We start from the raw sequence: 20,524 nt of genomic DNA on the forward strand, positions 1-20,524 counted from the left end.
ATATTGAAATAACAAGAAAAACTTATTTTGAAAAAACACAGTTGTTTTTTATATACTTCATATTCTGTTATTTTTGAATAGTAATAAGAGGTGCACCTGTGAAAGTTGGATTTAGAGTTTAACATGATGTTTTCTGATGCAAGAGTTAGCTGCTGTTCATATTTTATAAGTCTGCTGTTTGTAAAAATTTTGGAATTTAGTATGAGGGAACAAAATCTCGACAGAGTGAGGGACCATCACAAAGAGGATGTCCCATGATTATGATGTCACTTCACTCCATATTGACACCAAATGCTGCAATCGCTTTAAGGCAGCCGGGCAGTCCTGCAGCTACAGGGTCAAGAGTAATAGAGCAATATGTCCCAGTTCTTTGAAAGTTTCCGTGCAATTGAGTAAGCACTGAGGAAGCGCAGCTCTCCCTCTCACTGCAAAACAAAGTGAATGTTTTACTGTAATCAGACATTCCCAGTGCTGGGGCAAGACAGAGACTTTCTCGCAGATCTAGGAACGCTTTTAAGCAGTTGTTGTCCCAGGGAAGTGGATTGGGCACATCTTTGTGTGTCAGCCTAAGTAACGGCTTGGCCAATAGGGAAACGTTGGGTAGCCAATGTCTACAAGTAGGTTGTGAATGTACTCTACAACAGTGGATCATAAACTTTAAACTCCTGAGGACCCCATTGAGTCACTACTGGAAGGACCCCCAATCAAGTAATTAACAAAAAATAAAGACATGTGCACACCAAACAAATACTTGAATTACTAAAGATTTTAGTATTTTATATTGAAATAAAATTGCAAAAAGCAAAAACTTTTAATGGGAAGGTTGGCGCTGCATCTCAGCGACTAACTTTTCAATGTTTGGTTTTATTTTGCAATACAAGGCTCCTGTTCCTGCCAGGATCGGACTGAAAAACCAAGACAGCCCTGGCAAGTGTAGTCAGACTAGTCCCCCTACAGTGCACACCAAGTGCACCGAGTGAGCCTGACCACTACAAAGGAGGGCTTTAGGGGGCTCTCCACCTAAGAAAAGTTGGAAAAATGGTGCATTTTACTGCACATTTGTCATGATATATTGAATTGTATTAGCTTTTAAAGCATAGTAAATGGTGACCTTACTGTGCACCAGGATAAGGCAATCATTGTTGGGCACTTCAATGATTACCTCACTATCACCCTACCAACAGTACCTCTCATCTATCCATAGCCCCTCTGTCACATGTATTTCATTTGTTTTATAGCACCTCTCATACCAGTGTAGGGTGTCAGAGCACTTTACATCACACACATACAGAGAAAATTAATAATTAATGTGCAAAACAGTGTATAGAAAATGTTATATAAGGCAAAGGGGAATACAAGGTGTAGGATTCACATGTTATCCATTATAGTAGGCATTTTAAGAGTTCTTGATCTGGAGAAGTCCAACTCAGGATTCAGAACATAACACAGTGGTTAGTGTTGCCTTTAATAAAGGTTGTTTTTTTACCCAAACAAACCTTTTTAGCAGCATCAGGATAATGAAAGACTTGGGGAAAAAACATAACTTTCTAACTTGTACCATGCATTTTACATGCAACTCTTTGATGACAGTTCATAGCTCACAATGCTAGATTACAATTGTAACTTATGAACTGCACAGTAACAAAAGAATCTGTGACAAGAGCAGTAACCCACTGAACTAGGCACATAAAATAAAAAAAAAATTAAAAGCATGGTACACGTTCTTTGCAGAAGGCATATTAACCTATAGCACTCCCTTAGATGAGTCAAAGCTGCCACTGGACAAAACTCTTATCTTTCTCCAGCAGGTACATTAATCACCAGACTTATCTTTACACTTTTATTGTTGCCTGAAAACTGCTGATTATACACGGAACTTTTCAGTGCTTTTAAAACCGCTGCCTGTGGATTTGGAATGTGCCACGGACCCCTGGGGGTCCGTGGACCACTTTTTGGGAACCCCTGCTCTACAAGAACTGAGTTACAAGGCATTTGTGCAGTCTCAAGATTATTTTTCCAGGTCTGATGAAAGATTAAAGGGCTGTCTGCATACCCTTGTGGAACTCTGCACCATGCCAAAACTCTACCTTTAAACACAAATGAGAACAGGAATTGACTGTCCTCTTGTAATGGAATAGAGAAGAAGACCTGACAGAGATCCACAACAGTAAACCATTCTGCTTCATAGGGAGTTTGAAATAATATTGTAGCTGGAAACGATACCACAGGACAACATAGAATAAGCATGCTGATAATTTTTCTCACGTCCTGCACAATCCTATACTTGCTGTAAGGCTTCTGTAAGCCCATAGGCAACGAGTTGCAAGAACTTCCAATTATTTCCTTCATAATTCCCTGTTTTAGCCTTGATTCAATCACTTGAGTGATTCCAGCCCGTGACTCAGGGATAAAAAATGTTATTGTGGTGTTCTTGAAACAACTGCAATTGGTTTTAACTGTAATTTAGACAGGTCTACACCTTTGATAATTCCGATGTCCTTCCCTGAAAAATCCCATACTTCATATTTTATAGTATCTCATAGATCGGAAGTTAAATCTTACATCATTCTTACAAGGTACATCTCAACAGCTGTTTCTTGCCTGCCCATTTTAATACAACCTCTTCATCATGTGTTTGAAATTCAACACCATTCTAGTGTACAATACAGTGCAATTTAATTTGCACACAAGATCCCTTCCTAACAGATTTAAAGGACTTGAGTCACACACATCAAATTGGTGATTTTCCTAAAATGAGCCTATTTTCACAGGAACTTTTATCGAAACAGGGTTAGTTATTTGTTTATTTGTAACACCTACTACTTGGATGTTCTTTACAGAGAGGGGTAGGTCTGTGACTTCTGCTGTTCTAACAGTATAACTGTTAACACCTGTGTCTATTAGAAATTACACTTGGTGGCCATTTTCCTTTTCTTCTATGAATGGTCCAGTCTGCTCTACTGCTATGACTGCGACAAGTAGACAATATTTCTCCCCCCACAGGGACCGTCATTGTGAATTGTCAGAGTTAAAGCTCTTATTTTTAAATATAGGGAACTGTTGAAATGGGTTCTGATTTTGAAAAGGATTTGAGTTTGCTCTTGATGTGTGTTTCATATTAAATCTAGTGTTTCCCATATTTTGTGGGCACATTCGAGCTGGTGCGACTTGCATCATAGGGACCAGTGACTGATTTGGTGGTGTCTGCATTCGCTGAACTGGGACCTGTACTGGAATATTTTGTATCTGCATGAGATTCAATGGGACTTTGTATTTTGTATAAATTGTCTGTATCATGTATTTAATTTGATTATACGAAGGCTTTTAACTGTGGTGTGACTCTGCAATAGATACCGTAATTTGGATTTGTTAGAAAGTGGCTAAGAGTGTAACAGAGCACACTTTTTTAATTATATGTGTATTCATAAAGTGTACCGATGTAATATGTTGCTCTTTCTTTTTATAAAAACCTTTTATAAAAAATAAAACTTTGAGAGTTACAAAGAATGACATTCATGTGTGGCGTACTATTAGCAATTATAAAATTATACCCAAATAGTGATAACAATCTAATTGTGTAGGCCACATGGTCACCAACTGAAAGACTAATACACAGAAAGGAAAACTTTTTTGATATAGTTCTTGTTACCCAGTCCTTTCTGGTCCCTGGGAGACTCTCTATTTTTGGAGATTGCATGAGATTCACACCTTGCATTTGCCGATCACCACTTACTCGACTAGGATTCTGCCTATACTCTCTCTTCTAATGCCTGGGCTGGTTACAATAGTGACAAGGAGTCGACTTCTTCAACGTCGAATAGAATTTGGATCAATCGGAACACCTCAACCTTTTCCTTGTGAAATACTAACTCCACCTTGACCTCCATTCTGGAAACCAACACCTCGCATTCCCTCAACATTCCCTACATATGCTTTTGAAACCTTTTCTGAGCCAGCTTCATCTGCGCAACCATAAATTTCACTTTAAGCCTTTCCTGCTTCAACTCTTCTTTATTGTTACAGTATTTACCATACTGTAGGATCTCATCTAAAGGTTTTTTCTGCCAACAAATCACATTCTGTTGCATGTGCATACTTATCTCTGGTCACAACCCAAGAATGAAATGTGACAAAAAACTCCCCATATCTCCCTTTTCTGGATTTTCTTGTCTGCTGTTTGAGCATCTGTAACAATTGTTCCTAATAAGTATGTACTGATTCTTTAGTTTCCTGACTAGTTCTGTTAATTTTTAACCAATCAATATCCCTTGCTAGTACCTTTACCTTTAAAAAGGTAATCACCTCTTCGTACTTTGTCATCACCATTGGTAAGGGTGTACGGGAATGCACATCTCTTGGAAGCTCTGTGCGTGGCCATTGCACAGCTATCTTACACTTACTCTGTACTAGAATATGGTAGAAAGCAATCAAATCTGTCCACAGAAACTTTGACATTTTCACGAATCTGTCAACCTGTGTATACCACTGGGCAGAATTGAAGAAAATTATTTATGAATGTTGCAAGATCACCTTGAATCCAAGGTACATGAACATACCCTCCCAACTGGTATCTCCCTCTTAGGGAATGTTAATGCCTCATCTTTATCTAGGGGTAATGTAGGCGGTTTACCATGTACGTCTGTATTATCTGATTGCTTCTTTTTCTTTCCATGTGTCTTCCCTCATGTGCTCTCAATCTGTCAAAATCACTCCATTTCTGAATGCACTTCACCAATTCAGCAATGTGCAATCTCATTCCTGAAGATCGCATAGTCACAATCGCTTCATCATCTAACTGCGCCCTAAAGCTTTTCTGTAAAGGAATACTCTATGGGAGGACATATTCGTATTCACCTGCCAATTCTGTCAATTTATCGTGTATGGCAGCTTCATGCCTTGTAATTTCCTTACTTTTCATCAGCTCATTCCCCTGGTATTCGTTCAAATGTGAAATGTCTAAATGTCTCCTAATAATTTCTGCCAATTCCCCCTTCACTTTTGGTACATCTAAGGGTCTTGCCCTTTCTTGGTTGATAGATGGTCTCACTGTATCTTCTGTTCATTTATTCTCTGGAGTTTCCTCACACCATGGGGGCAGAATTTCATTATCAAATGGTCCTACTTTTCCCTGTGCAGTTGGAGTTGTAAAAACAATTCTTCCCCTTCTCCTAATAACTGAACACTCTGTGGTGGGTCCAAGCAACAATTGTGATGTTTGTGACATTGAGATAAACACTGTGACTTCTCCTACAGCTACTGGAATAACTAGATTCAGAACAATATTGATTGGTGCAGTTGGAACAGGAATTACTAATGTCTGAGCTGATACAACTTGTGACTTGTGCAGGAACCGTCACAAAAGATGCTGTAACACCTGGGACAATTACAATAGTAGCTGCCTTAGCAGGTGCAACTGTAATTGAGAGTATTGGAAGTGGTTCCCCAATCTGAATTATGTTCTGGCCAACAGGGGTTGGAGCCACTGTACCACTAGAAGTTGTAGCATTCTCTGAACCTGATGATGGAGCAATATATGGCGGTGGATGTGAGGACAACTGAGCATCTAAAATGTCATCCCCAGAATCACTAGCAGTGTCAGTTCTCCTTGTAATCTTCATTTCCCTTCTTTTGATTATTTTTAGACTTTTCTTTTGTTATTGCTGGGTACATCCTAGCTCCTTCAACTTCACATTTTCTCCATCTCTGCTGTTCATCATCCCATTTAGCATCAGCATAATAACGCACCGCTCTCGTGGTCTATTTTGATACCTTTCTTTCCCTTTGGTATGAACTGTTCATTCCAGGCATTTAATGCTTCATACTGTGTGGGTTTAGGAGGTATCTTCATCTCATATCGCTTTTCCATTCAATTTTCAATAATATTTAAGTCAAATTAACCTTATTTTTAGAAACATTAATGCTCCCTCTTTTTTTGTGATCGTGTGCCATTGATGAAGCCAAAACATGTATGAAGTCCTGCATTTGTCATATAATGACCTGATATACCTTCTGGTGAAGTCTTCCTGCTCTCATGAATGGTAACCCACACATCACCTCTCATTAAATTTCTATGGACTTAAAAAAATAATGAGCAAAATCGATTCAATTCAATTAAATGTTTTTGTTCAGTTCACAGTTCCATACAAATCCAACTTTGCTTCCAATTCCTCAACAATTCCTTCTTTGTGAGCCTATCACAATACAGCACCCGATGACGCACCAAACAATCGATACCATCAGTGTGCACCAGTTGACCTAGCCCAGCGTAGCGCGCTCTGACATAATTCTCACTCCTCGCAGTGGTTCACCCTCCTTTACAATGTCTTGTGCACTCATTTCCACAACTTTTAAGCAAGCACAATAAAGAAATAATTCTTGTCCGCTCCACTAAAGAATACAAAGTAGTTCATTCACACAAGAAACAATAAGAAATAACATCTTTTGACTTCTTTACACTCATACAGATGTAGTCCCGACCAGTGGGAAATTACCCTGACTGACCATAGACTTTATCAGAACACAAGACATATAACTACAACACACTATTGTAAGCTCAACATAATCAATGGAAATGCACAACCCTATTAATACTCACACTTCCACCACTGCAAAACACTTTTGGAACTGCACACTCCTTCGATCTTCAAGTTTAGGCTTTTAATTTAAGGGACATGGGTAATTCTAAACTGGCGCAATTGTTTAATTTCTAGCTTCTTGTCTCCTGTGACATCAAACCATTACTCTGCCACCGCTTGATGGTGCAGGGAATCTTGTATCTCAGTCTTTGGGTGTAATCATTAAATAATCCCTGACATTGGTCATAAGGACCTTTGTTTGTCGATATTAGGAATGAAAAATGTTCTAGCTATCGTAACGGAAAGCTTCAATTCTATTAAGGACACTGAAACAAGGATTACGTTGTTCTTTCTCCACTTTTATTAACAGCAGCCATTAGACAAAAGAATAACAGACTTAATTTCCCACAATCCTTGGAGAAAAAGACACAGTTCAAACTTCAACATTGTCCAATCATTTGGCTCCATAGTCCCTTGATACTGTTGGTTCCTCCTCTTTCTTCCTGCGATTGCAGACGTATATATTGAAATCTTTAATCCTGTTTCGACTCATCAGATCCTAGGAAAAAAGGAACGAAGATGTATGAAACCATATGCGGAATATGCTTACAACCAAAGGGTACAGCCAACTATATGTGCTTACAATGAAAGGGTACAGCCATCCGGAGACCACAACATCACAGACAAGGCATTTATTTATACAAAACTAATTTCAATTGAGTAAAGCATACCTACTCATATGTAATGTTCCTGTATCAGATTGGGAAACTAGAATACCGGATGGGTTAATCCTCGCCTCCTTGTCCTTGATAGAATTTAAACTTTCTGTTACGATGCTAGGACATTTTTCTTTCTATGTCAGGACCAGAGGCGAGTATTATGCTGGAATAAAACTTCTCCACAACCAGGAAAGCCATAGTTGGGCTGGTTTGAAGTAGAACCTCTTAAATCTAGATTCTGAAGACCAGTCCATAGTGTTGAGGATATGCTCTAAATGGGCTCCGAGGGAGAACGCCTTTGACGCCATAGCTCCTCTGACAGAGTGAGCCCCGAACAGTTTGGTATCTATGCCTGCTTTGTGCATGGCCCGTTGAACCCATCTAGTGATGGAGGGTTAATAGGCTGTCCATGTAGGCGGATGTCCGCCATCAACATCTCATAGCTCTTTATGCACCTTACAACACATGCTTTTGGGGAATCTGGAAAGAAAGGTTAGGAAACCACACAAAACGAAGTTCCCTGAGGTGTCTTTTTACCACTAGAAAGGATTTTCTTTGATCCTGTACCTGCTGCGTGTAGTTTGGGTAAATGTATATCTGGTGCCCCTCATATAGAAGTGGACCACGAGTATGTGGCATCTGCAGGATAGTGTCATGGTCCCTAAAGTTAAAAAGTCTCGCAATAATGGCTCTTGAAGGTTTGGGCAGAGGTACAAGCGCTCTATGCTCTCTTTTGACTGAAAAGAACTTAGACAGCTTTTTTGGTGACACTAGAAGTGATCCATTGTCCAGGAATAGTTCAGCAGATGGCCCCTCTGTCTTTTCCGGAAACCCTATAAAGCATAGATTATTCCAACGAGACCTTACCTCTAGATCTTCCGTCCGTTCATCTAGGCGGATCACCTTCTTTTGAAGTTCAATGACCGTGTCCCTGAAAGTGTGGACCTCCGTCTGCAGGGTGCTCACTGTGTGTTCATTAGTGGTGACTCTGTCCGTGACTTTCTGCAAATCACACCGGAGCAGGTTGACCTCTATGGTGACAGTATCTATCTTATGCACCATTTCGTCTTGTGGTGGTATGTATGGCTTCCAGTACATCTGCCATGGAAGGGGTCGCACCCCCGCATCCTGCATAGTCTCTGGTTGTTCTGATGAGGCGCCAACTTGTGTTCCGCGATCCAGGGAGATAGGGTGAGCGTATTTTGAAATTTTGTTGGCTTGCAGTACACGGTCCCCCTTATCTTTGAGCATGTCGCCAATGATAAAAGTTTGTAGCGACGCAGGAGACTCTTGTTCCAATCCCCTTTCTGCTCTAGTCGGTCAGAGATGCGTGCTAAATTTCCATGCCCCCACCCAGGTGTATCCTGTAATGTCTTGGGGTCCCCTCACCGTCTGTGCTATGTTCTCTGCCGCTGTAGGCCCCTCGGACTAGTCTATTGACCCTGGTGCACTGAACTTCCAGTCCCTGCTCCCAGCGTGGGGCAGCTGTGCCCTGGGGAACCACCGCACTTCTCCACCCGTGTCATTAATCCGCCCTTCACAATCCAGTGTTTGGCATGAGCTTTCTCCTGCTCCCCGAGATCTCACTGGGAGGGTCCCCAGGAATCCAGCAGAGCGCCACACCCCCGCAGCGAAGGCAGTACAGGGTCCGCATGTCCTCAGGCGTGTCCCTTATTCCCATGTACTTGCCCTGGTGCTACATAACACCTGCTGTTTACAGCCCCTCTCGGATCCTCCCTTGCATCTGAGGGTCCACATCCGCATCATCGGCTCTCCAGGACGGTTTCATAGGTGGGGCAGCTATGCCGTTTTCCAAAGGCCGTCTGCGGCCCGACCCAGCCACTGATCCCATTGCAGGCAGCTCTGGGCCCAGGTGTGTCTGCCGAGGTGTAGGGCTCTTGCCTCTCCGTCTCCCCACCTCAGCTGGGTATCCCACAGGAGTTCCAAAGCCTCTACGGAGTCTCCTGCATGGCTCATGCAGCGCACGGGTGCACCGCAGTTCCAGAGCGCTGTCTCTCAGCTTCCGATTGGTGCGCCCGACCTCGTGGTGCAATGTCCAGGGAGGGTCATTTACTTGCGGAGGGGGGAGCCAGGCTGACCGCCCCTCTGGTGCACAACTGCCCACACTCACCTCAAGAGCGCCATCCCTCACAGGGCCCTCTTCTATCTGTGCCACGCTGCAATCCACTTCCGGGGAGTTGCTGCAAATGGCAGACCGATCCTCTTCCCTACTACATCTGCTCCACACTCTGCAACCAATTCATCATTCGTGGCCTCAAGTAAGTGCTGGGGATACTGCTGAACGTCTCCCACAATCAGGGGGACGGTAACTTTTCAGGATTATTAGGATTATGACGGAGATATTTTTAGGCCAGCGCGAGAGCCGAGAGAAACGTCTACTCAGCTATTTTTACCAGGCCACGCCCCACCTACACCCAGACCCTTGCTTTAAAGTTACAGCACTGCCCAAGTGCAGTGGGCTCAGCGCACTGTGATCTCCAATGTACCCTTTATTCCTTCTCCGTGCTCCCGACAAAGCATGCACTATCTAGTGCCCCCGAGGCACATCACATGCACTCTAACATTCCCCCGAGGCACAAGCAGGCGGACACATCAGTACTTGTTCTTTCCCACTGTTGCTAGTTTTATTGGAAAATGTCTGCGTCTGTGCCTTATGCTTAAAATCCCTCATGAATTGTAGACAGCAATAATGTACCACAGGTAACACGAGTGCTGTGGGAACTAAGGAGCCCACACCCTCTGTAACTCACTCCCCCTGTTGTACAGCACAGTTGTTGTTAACCCAAGCCCTGGTTATTTAGACCATTTTACATAGAACTCTTCAGTGCCTCTTCGGTGCTCTTTCAATAGGGGTGTAGTTCACACATTTTGCATCCTGCAGCTCACCATCTCTTCTTTAATGTTTTTGTGAATGTAGATGCACACTAATTACATACAGTACGATTCTGTAAACCAAGAATGTTGGAAGTCATTGTAAGCATGTTTTGAATACGTTTAGGGACTAGAGATGGTTATAACTGTTATCTTGTATGTGTTTCAATTGAGTGTGTTCCTAAAGTTCACGTTCACATGTAAGTTTGCAGTGTAGAAATACCTGCACAATATAAATGAGTGAACATGGCCTGTTTTCCCTTTCTTTTTAATACAAACCTACCCTGATAGAAGTGAAGACAAACCACTCAAGCAAAAAGGGTAATTTTAGGTACTGTGCACTGATTAGGATAAGAAAACAGGCATTATATTGTCGTATACCAGTGCATCAAAATAGGTTTTGGCTGGGAATGACTAAAGTGAAAGAGCAAATGCCAAGGATCCAGGCATCAAAGTGTGTTGACAATACCGCTACAATATTGCAGACCATTGACCCTCACACCGAAGGGTGAGTCCTTAATCCGCTGGCTAACCGAGGATATTGTCTATCAACCAATCACATACTTTTAAATGCTGGACGTTCAACTTCCACAGCACCCAGTTAGATGTCATTGAAATATGAGACTTACAACAAAAAACACAGTTTATTATTAATCACATAGACGAAACCTAATGCATTACCAATGCTTGTTTGTAAAGACGTTACTGATGATGACCCACAAGAATAAACGCTTGGGAAATAAAGTTTCGGCTCTCTTTCACTTTCACGTCATGAGGCAGCAGGAACTACACCTCCCACAAGTCCGCCGGTCCGCGCTGGCGCTGGGCGGCTCCATCCCAACAGGGCGGGGGGGAATTGCTGGGCAGTTTCGTTGAGCCGCCCGCCTCCGATGCTCTTTCCTCCAGTCGCGCAGGCTGTGCAGCGCGGAGAGTCGTACGGGGCTGAGTCTCTCGCAAGGTCCGAGGGAAGGCTCGGTAGAAGAGTTCAGGATGGGGATCAGAGTGTTTGTTGCCTCCTCGTCATCCTCGGTGCTGGTGAGTCCTTAAGCGAATGGGGGCATGAGTTCTCTCTTCCCGCCACCTGCGGCGGCGGGGATGAGCCTCTCCGGATCAAGGCAGTCGGCTGTGACAGTCACCTCTGCAGCGTGTGCCTCTCTCTCTCCTCGAGCCGGTGGTTGGCGCGGGTTCATGGTTGTGTCTGTATTATCTGCTCCAGTTAATTCTACCAGTTCCAGTGTTTATACGTAAGGCATGCCTTTATTTTGGGGGATACCTACATTGATCCTCATGTTAAAAATGCGTGCCTTCCTTGAAGTACGCGCCCTAAAATACAGAACGTGTCACAGACATCGCCTAGGTAAACTGTTACAATTGAATGACCTACGGCGTGTGAGGCTGAATAAGTCCCGTCCCTGTGGGAAACCTGCGTGTTGCGCACACGCACTTCATGTGCTTTAGTGTATCGATCGATAGAGTTGTTTACTTTGGTTTTTCGGTCGCGAGGTGAGGATCCGTATATACGTTTGAGTGCATGTAGTTTCTGGTCCGCCCTTTTGCATATTGCTGAATGTATTTTTCATCGCGTTTTAACTGTGCATAGATCTACCTCAAAATTGGTTTACTTTGGCAGGTGCTATGAGGGAGCGGGGACTTGTTCCTTGTCCGTGAAGCAACGAGTGTGTCATTTGCCACGTGCCTCACAATGCTGTGACCCGCCTCACCTACAAAATAGTGTCTGCAACCACGAATTCGTGTAGATTGTTGAACCAAGGGCTTGTTCAATCTCCTGGTTGCAGTCTCCTATTTTACAGGGGTTGCTAGTTATGTAAAAGCGAAAATTATTCCGGACTTCAAAAGGGCGTTGTTGTGAGAAATGTCAACATTGCACAGCTGCTTACACGTCAAATGCACCCTTATTGTGAAACTTGGTATGTTAACGTTAATAATACGCGAATGAAGACCTTGCCTGCTTCTCACTCTGAAGAGAAAACCATTGTCAGAACTCCAAGGTTACATAAAATCTTGGTCTTATAGTTGTGCTTAATATTAGGTTTCTGTAAAGACTGGGCCATTTTTTGACAGCTAATGTTAATAAACGAGGCATAGAGAGAAACAACTTGCAGGGTATCACACTTGTAATGTGGGCCAGGTTTTCTGACTGCACAGGTAGGCAGTTCAATCAGAATATGACAATCCTTTAATGTCCCCGTTCTGATGTCTAACCTCATGTCGGCTTCTGGTCTTAACTGCTATGCCACGCGATGAGGTCGTTCTCTTAATCTTTTTCTTTGTTCGCCATAAGTTGGCAGGGTATGCTCAGACGTGAGTCCCTTGCTCACTTTGCCACTGGATTCAAGCAAGCCGGGCTGAAGGAGGCTGAAATGCCAGAAACCGGTCCCCGGTAGCTTGTTTCCGGTCCAGGGAAGACATGGCTTGGTAGTTCGGGCTGGACTGTTCCCATGAGGCACAGGGTCAGACTGATTTGCATATGGCCATGTCTGAACTGGGGTGGCAGAGTGGGCTAAAGAACGGTGATGGATTAAACCCAGATCAGTTGACTGGGGGTGAGTGCTTGTATTGTCAACGCTCCGTCCATCATTTCCTTTGGTTTTTCTTTGTTCGCCATAAGTTGGCAGGGTATGCTCAGACGTGAGTCCCTTGCTCACTTTGATACTGGATTCAAACAAGCCGGGCTGAAGAAGGCTGAAATGCCAGAAACCGGTCCTCAGTAGCTTGTTTCCGGTCCAGGGAAGACATGGCTTGGCAGTTCGGGCAGGACTATTCCCATGAGGCACAGGGTCAGACTGATTTGCATATGGCCATGTCTGAACTGGGGTGGCAGAGTGGGCTAAAGAACGGTGATGGATTAAACCGAGATCAGTTGACTGGGGGTGAGTGCTTGTATTGTCAACGCTCCGTCCATCATTTCCTTTGGTTTTTCTTCGTTCTCTTAATCTGCCACTTTTGCAGACGAGAAACCAATATATTGTTGAGAAACTAAACCTTTTAATGGAAACTCTGACCTATCTGCAATAGGCTTCTTGTAAAGAGGTGTTGTAGGCACCCAGATATTGCTAAATGTTGATGCTATTAAAAAACATTCGGGACTTGCAACTGGGCCGATATCTTTAGTCAAATAATTAGAACAATAATAACATATAACGTTGTATCCCTTCCCTCCTCTTAACTAAAAATAATAAAAACAAAAAAGTGAGAATTTAACTGACTTGATAATTACAAAGGAAGGAAACACATTCTTAAGAGTAGTGAAAGAGTCGGTATTAACATCCAAGAAGGATAATACATAAAAAAAAGTATTGCGAAAGTGCTTTAAAAAAATAAGAGCAAGCAGGGTTAAGCCTCACAGTGGGCTGAGGAGAAGCAACATGAGGGAGTGAACCGGGGCTAAAGGGAAAATAATAGGTGAAAGAGAGCAACATGGAGGGTGGGCGAGAAGCACACAGGTGAGAGGCAGCCCAAGTAGAGGTGGGTGGAGAGAAGCACAATTACAACAGAGCAACGTGGGAGGGAGGAAAGCACACGAGGGAGACAGCTGGAAAACACTTTTACTTAAAAGTGAGCAGGGGAAGCATAGCAGCCAGCCGATCACATAGATGGTAAAGAGGATATGTTCCCTGGTCAGGACTAACACAAGATGGACAGGCTGAAACAAGGAAATCATCAAATAGAAATCAGCCAGATAAGAGTGACAATAAAGCCATCCACTGGTAAGCAATCGCTGGGCTACAAGCACTTGTATGATCCTCATAAGCCCACAATGTCTTGCTCAACGACTGCTTGCGTTGTCTGGTAAATTCAACCTAAAGATGCCCATATAGACTTGATGAAAGAAAGTGACTATTCTATGATAGAGGATGCTGTCTTGCAGTTTCTGTATTGGTTTTTCCTGTGTTGTTTGCATCTTATATGCAGCTGAAGAGAGTGAACATACTTCCCCCTTTTCTTAATTAGTTGGTTTTAGGTTTTGAGTTCTCGTAACCTACACAACGTAGAAGGTGTATGAGACTTAAGTCCCAGGGCTGTAAGCCTGTTTCGATACAGGCTGCCAGAGCGTGAGAACAACTCAGTTTGTCAGGCAGCCTTCAAGAAAACCCTCAATAACATCTCCCCTACATGTGACAGGTAACATAACATGTGTATTTGTAAAGGGCACGTTCACCCAGATGGGTGTCTTGGCGCTGAATAAAGGATGTTTATTGTTAACCAACTCAACGGTACTCATTTTATCGACCTCAGAAGGATGAAAGGCTGAGTGGGCCCGCTGGGATTTGAACCTGTGACTATGAAGTCAAACACAGGCCCCCACAGTAGGTGCACTAAGTGGGAACACAGTGGGTCCACTAAGCCATCAGACCGGGTTTATCCGTGCATAGAAACCCTGTAGGGGAATATATGCGGTACAGATGTGTCCTGTAGCGTTAGAGTTGTGAAATAGAAGGGTAGTTGGGTCCAAGCTGAACAATATAAAATCATATTTGGTATTTTCTCCAGTTGTCTTGCTTCTGTGATGAAGGAAGCAAGCTGATCCCCATTTTTAAGGGCAGTTTACTTCTGTAGTGTGGTGGGTGTATTTTGAAGACAAGCAAAGCAAATAAGTAACGAGGCAGATGCCTCTGTAGTGTAGTGTGCCACACCCTACATAGCAGCCCAGGCATCTAGACTCTCCTCACATTCCCTGGTGTGTTGCAATTGAACTGTGCACCCGTAGTACGTAGTGTTTCCCGGTTCTATCGTGCTATCTGCAAAGCATGCACTGACTCGGTCATATCGGCTCCAGAGAGCACACACTGTTTACATCTTGAGCAGCCCTTTTACAGTTTTCTTAATTTTCCTGCTGTGGAATGTTCTTGGGTAAACTTCCTCATTAAGTTTCAGGGCAAGGTTAAGAGACGTCAGGAGGATAGTTTATCAGTTTAACTGCCCTGCTTATTAGCTGCATAGAATACAACACACAAGGGAAACTAATGGCGCCCCATGTTGACGTTTGTGAAATGAAAGAGGTAACTGACTGGCAGTAAATTATTTTTAAGTTATCAATGCTAAACTATGTTCTACAGCCATTCCGTTCTTTGATATAACTCAAACCTATTGGTATTGTTTTTTATTTTTATGAAGCAGCTAACGCTTGTGTAAATTTAATTCAGTCTGTGGACTCATGCGTATGTTGCAGCACGCGGCCTGCTTTTGGGTCATAAGGTCTGTGCGCCCAAACATTCAGTCTGGTCTATGATTGCATTAAAACCAATTGTACTCCGTGATGAGGGAATGTGTGGGCTCGAAGATCTAATCTGTTGTTTGTTGAATTTTGAAGTAATTTTGACAATCCCACGTATATGCTGTTAGTTAAATATAACTAATGCTTAACCGCTTCTCGATCACCGCAGGAACCTTCTGTTCATCAGCACATGCACCCCTTATGCATATCCATATGTGTATTCAGGGTTTTTGATCCTGAGTTGTACCTGTTTAATTAAAATGTGCTGGCTGTGATACAATTGAAATAGTTTATCTAATAGGCATTACTAAGATTACTTCTCGAACCTGCAAATATAGACCACATTTTCTTTGTGGGAATACAAATAATTTCAAATTCAAAAAGCTTTATTCGACAGTAAGTCATAAAAGCACATACAATACACAAACAATCACAATACACAATAAATAATACAAATACAATACACATGGTTAAAAGATATTAAATTCCAATTAATTACTGTTGGATAGCAGAAACTATTAAAATTCATATATAATACATTTAAAATTACTTCATAAAAGAAAACCAGCTCTAAAATAGGAATAAGACCTTATAACTAGCTAGCAGCAGTTGGCAATAAAGTGCGTGCACGGATGGTCCAAGCCCACCTTAAAAATTTGGCTAAAGCAATAGCTATATGGGGAGAACAATCAGATCCTAGTATCCTTAAAGCTTCTGTACACCTCAAAGTGCCCAGGGAGGAACAAATAGGTCTCAACCATTTACGTCGTGGTGCTGCATATAGGGGACACATAAAGAAAAGGGCTGTAGTCTCCGCCATGTCTAGACAGTTGACATTTTTCATCTGAAAAAGAAGCCCATTTATGAGTAAAAGCTTTTATTGGTAAGGTTCCTATCCTAAATTGAAAATACAATTTTCGATCTAAGGGACTCTCAATTATATCCCAGTATGCTTCACAGAATGGCCAAGATTTGTGGTGGTATTCATACCGGATGGGTAGGAACACAACAGGACCATTTCCCAATAATTTTCTTTCAACTGTTTTTTTGTGGGGAAAATTGCAAAACCTGGCTCATCGCATAATAATCTTAAATCCAGCTTTACCAAGAGAGACCTTAAGTCTTTTAGCCACTGAATTTTGTGAAAGTGATCTACAAGAATCACATCCTTCAGACCCAAGGCATAATGTATAAGTTCAGGGGTGGTCCAGATTCGCCTCCAATACAAAAGTGGGCGTAGCCTTACCATATCCACCACATTTTTCCCACCTAGGTCTAGTAAAAGCGGAACCATGGGAGTACTTTGGGGGACACCAATTAAACCACGTAGGAATTTATTTTCAGCTTTTAAAAGTTGGCTCAAATTATTAAATCCCCATAACTCTGCTCCGTAAAGGGCAGAGCTTATCACTTTAATATTATATATTTCCAATGCTGGTGTAATTGGTTTAGTGAAAGAGGATTTATGTTTAGAGGTTAGTACCCCTACAAGCTGATGGTATTTTAAGATAGTCATATCCATGTGGCTTTTCCATCCCATGTTGTTCTGAAGCATAATACCTAGGTAGGTGAAAGCATCCACCTGCTCCAGGTGAGTGTTATTCAAGTGGATTCTGCCTTTGAAGTGTTTATGCTGATTGAAGGACATAAACTTTGTTTTTGCGGTGTTGACCTCAAGCCAGCAAGAAAAACAAAATTTCCCAAATGCATTGACAGCCTTCTGCAGGCCACTCTGGGTCCTGGAGATGATCAGAGTGTCGTCCGCAAACATGAGGACAGGAACGCGAACCCCAGCTAGAACGGGGGCATCAGTAGGGGATCTACAAAGATGGTCCACTATTCCATTGATGTATAAAGAAAACAGGGTGGGAGGCAGAACACATCCCTGTCGAACACCGCGTTCGACAGGAAATGAATTGGTAACCTCACCCTGTGCCGCCCATCTGATCCTCGCAAAATTGCTCGTGTAAGCGGACGAGAAGTGTCAATTCAGGTGTCATCCCCAATTCACCGAGGACTCTCCAGAGTTTGCAACGAGGGACTAAATCGAAAGCCGATTTCAGGTCGACAAATACCGCGTAAACTGTCCCTTTTGTCAATACCACATTCCTCCAATAGATTGTGATGAAGCGAAAGACTTGATCTATAGAACTGGTGCGAGGGCGAAAGCAAGCTTGGAATGGGGATAATATATTAAATTCCTCTACCCACGATTGAACTTTATTTTGAACTAGTCGGCCCATTACCTTTTGTGCAGAATCAATTAGGCTAATAGGCCTATAGTTACTGGGGAGGGATTTATCACCCTTTTTAAAAACAGGGATTATTTCTGCTCCCTTCCACGAGGGTGGAATGGAAGCACCCATTGCCACTGAATTAGCTAGCAGTGCAAAATACTGGCACCAGGTCGGTCTATCGCTTAGGAAAACATTTGCAGGGATACCATCCATACCTGGGGCTCTGCCACTTGACACACAGTCTAGTGCTAAACTAACATCTTCGATGGAAAACACCTGGCTTTGGTAAAAGATAAAGGGAGGAATAGAGTAATCTTCCTCTGTCGGGCTGGAGGCATATTGGGGCATAAAAAATTCTAGCCACTGGGACTGAGCAACATTATTTTGAGGAGGCCCTGCACGTCCTCCCCTATCCCATTTAACAATATTCCAAAATTGCTTGGAATCTTTGACTTCGCATCCATGCTTCAAGTCCCACCACCTATCTTGATCCCACTCTCTTTTTGCCACCCTCTGAGTGTGCCTATAGGAATCCCTTGCCTCTCTTACTCTGGCGGGGTTCTTAGATCTTAGTTCTACACTCAGTTTATGGCGGGCTAGTCTACAGGCCTCGTTATACCACCTGGCCACATTGGTTGTTGTACCCTGATTACTCGTTTTTAACTCTTTTGAGAAGAAGGATTTTAAACTAGAAAAGAGTCGGTGTGAGCCTCTACCATAATTTGAGGAAAATCCAAGCCATTGGTTTTGTGGAAAATTAGTGCGTTTTGGTGAACATTATCTGCGCCATCTTGCCTCTTCCCCTGATGCCTCACTTTTGTCGTGCGCGCCCGCCATTTTAAGATGCCCCGATCAGAACAAACCCTTTTGCATGCCGCTGGCCCCTGACATAGCCCTTTGCCTTCGCTAAGCCTGCACGCTGACCACCCCCTGCTTGCACCTGCCTTGAGTCATAAACCCCTCTTCGGCGCTGCTCTGCCCCAGGCCCTCATCCTGTTCCCAGCGCGACACCTCCCTGCTTTCCTTTCATGATCTCCGGCCCTTAGATGCAAACCCCCTTTTTCCCCGTGTGCCCGTTTTGTCCTCCCCGTTCCCAAGCCGACACCCAGCTCTGCCGATACCATCCTTGCCCCTCCCCGTACAATAGAAAGCTTCCCCCATCAAAGAATCCCCGGGTTGATCAAAGCCCCCACCCCATGAGATCCGATCAAACTCCCCACATTCCGTGAATCGGCGGATTATCCAGCTGCGCGATGCTCATCACCTGTTGTGACTAGGGTGGGGACTTCAACTGTAAATGTGTGTGGGAACGGGCCCGAAGGGGGATCTGAGGATGTCTTTTCCGTACATCAAAGCTTTAACATGTATGTGTAATCTACAATAAAGTCATAAATGTGGGTATAAGAGGCCAGGCCTCAGAAATACAGTTAGAGCACCTCAGAACGATACCTTCTGTCCGTTTCGTTGTGTTCTCCTCCGGAGAGAATAAAAAAACCTTGTTTCCTGCTTTCCAGTCTCCAGCGCCTGCCTCTTCATTGATTTAAATAACTAGAGGGTCACAGAGGCAATACCGCCGGGCAAATATCGATTGTCCCCGACCCGATTGAACTTTTTACAATTGGCGTCCCAAGCGTGGGGCCCATCAGCGACTCGTGGATCCAGTGGGAGAGGTCCCGACGACAGAGTGAACGACTGCAACGATCGGGAGAGCTCTTGCCCAATAGACCCTCGTCTGGCAGCCGATCATCCGAACTTCACTAGTTCCGAACAGACCTCTCTCGAGTGATCTACGGTCCTGACTGGGAACCATCAGGAGTGCCGTGAGAAATACGAGAAAAAGAGGACGATCGGGCGCTGGATTCGGAAGACAAGAAACTGTCCACATGGTCCGGGTAAGGTCGTGTTGCCACGACAAGTTGCGAAAAAAAAATTTGTTTTGATTGCTTGATTGTTCAAAATACTAGTATTGCTTTGTTTATTTTTATTTGGAGATTCACTGTCTGCAAACGGAGAAGCAACAGGCTCTCTCTCCCTTTGCAAGCAGTGGAGGATAGGTAGGGTAGCAGCCGTGCTTGTTCTTTTTCTCCCCCACTCAATAATTGCTTGAAACTGAACTGTTGTTCACAAAACTATTGTTTCCTGGAGATTCCCTGTCTGCAAGCAGGGAAGAGACCACCCTTTTTGCAGATAGTGAAAAGGGTAGGTAACGCAGATCTTTGCGGACCTACTCATTCTCCCCATTGTTATTTATTGGTCGTTTGGTTTTATATTTTTTTTTTGATCCATGAGGTATTCACTACCTGCAAACAACGTAGAATAGAAATATTCTGTCTAGTCTTTGCACCTAGTGATAAGATAGGCAGTGCTGACTTTTTAGTCCCTCGTTACGAGCCGTCATGTCTGTCTTCTCCCCACTGATAAATAGCCTGTTTAGCCCGGACCGGGTGTTAGAGGTGGACCATATAGCTCCACTAGAAGGCACCCCTAATAAGGACATGTTCATAAACTATGGGTTAGTCACCATAGCTTATAATAAATTATGGCACAGGTATACCGAAGATAGCCAAGACAAACAGTGGCCACTGGCAGGATCCTTTGACCTTGATAAAATAGAAACGTTAGAAATAGCCCTTCGAAATAATAAGACGACGCCAATTATGCTCGACAGTCTCGGTATGTGGCGCAGAGAGGCTACGAAACGACAGAGAAAAGACGAGGATAAACCAAGTAGGGAAATATACCGACAGGACAACCCCATGACACCGCTACCCACAACTTATCCCCCGACACTATGCAAAGGACGACCAGACTTAGGGTCAGACCAATGCGCTTTTTGTAGGTATGTCGGACACTGGAAAGCCCAAT

At 43.4% G+C, this 20,524-nt stretch overlaps 1 protein-coding gene and 1 long non-coding RNA gene across 4 annotated transcripts in view; one reads left to right on the forward strand and one right to left on the reverse strand.

Moving 5' to 3' along the window:
• Positions 1-6,913: 6,913 nt before the first annotated feature.
• LOC144762830 (uncharacterized) overlaps positions 6,914-20,524 on the reverse strand; it is a 53,458-nt gene continuing 39,847 nt past the window's right edge. The window contains exon 3 of the long non-coding RNA XR_013596147.1: positions 6,914-7,134. This is a non-coding gene — a long non-coding RNA (uncharacterized LOC144762830). The remainder of the gene's footprint in view (positions 7,135-20,524) is intronic.
• SH3BGRL2 (SH3 domain binding glutamate rich protein like 2) overlaps positions 11,042-20,524 on the forward strand; it is a 267,685-nt gene continuing 258,202 nt past the window's right edge. The window contains exon 1 of one of the 3 annotated variants that reach the window (XM_078648111.1): positions 11,042-11,221. In XM_078648111.1, the coding sequence (XP_078504237.1) occupies positions 11,177-11,221 (45 nt within the window). In that variant the 5' untranslated portion in view covers positions 11,042-11,176. The remainder of the gene's footprint in view (positions 11,222-20,524) is intronic. The other 2 variants (XM_078648113.1, XM_078648112.1) reach the window with 2 other exon arrangements.

This window comes from Lissotriton helveticus, chromosome 6, assembly GCF_964261635.1.
Source record: "Lissotriton helveticus chromosome 6, aLisHel1.1, whole genome shotgun sequence".
Lineage (NCBI taxonomy): Eukaryota > Metazoa > Chordata > Amphibia > Caudata > Salamandridae > Lissotriton > Lissotriton helveticus.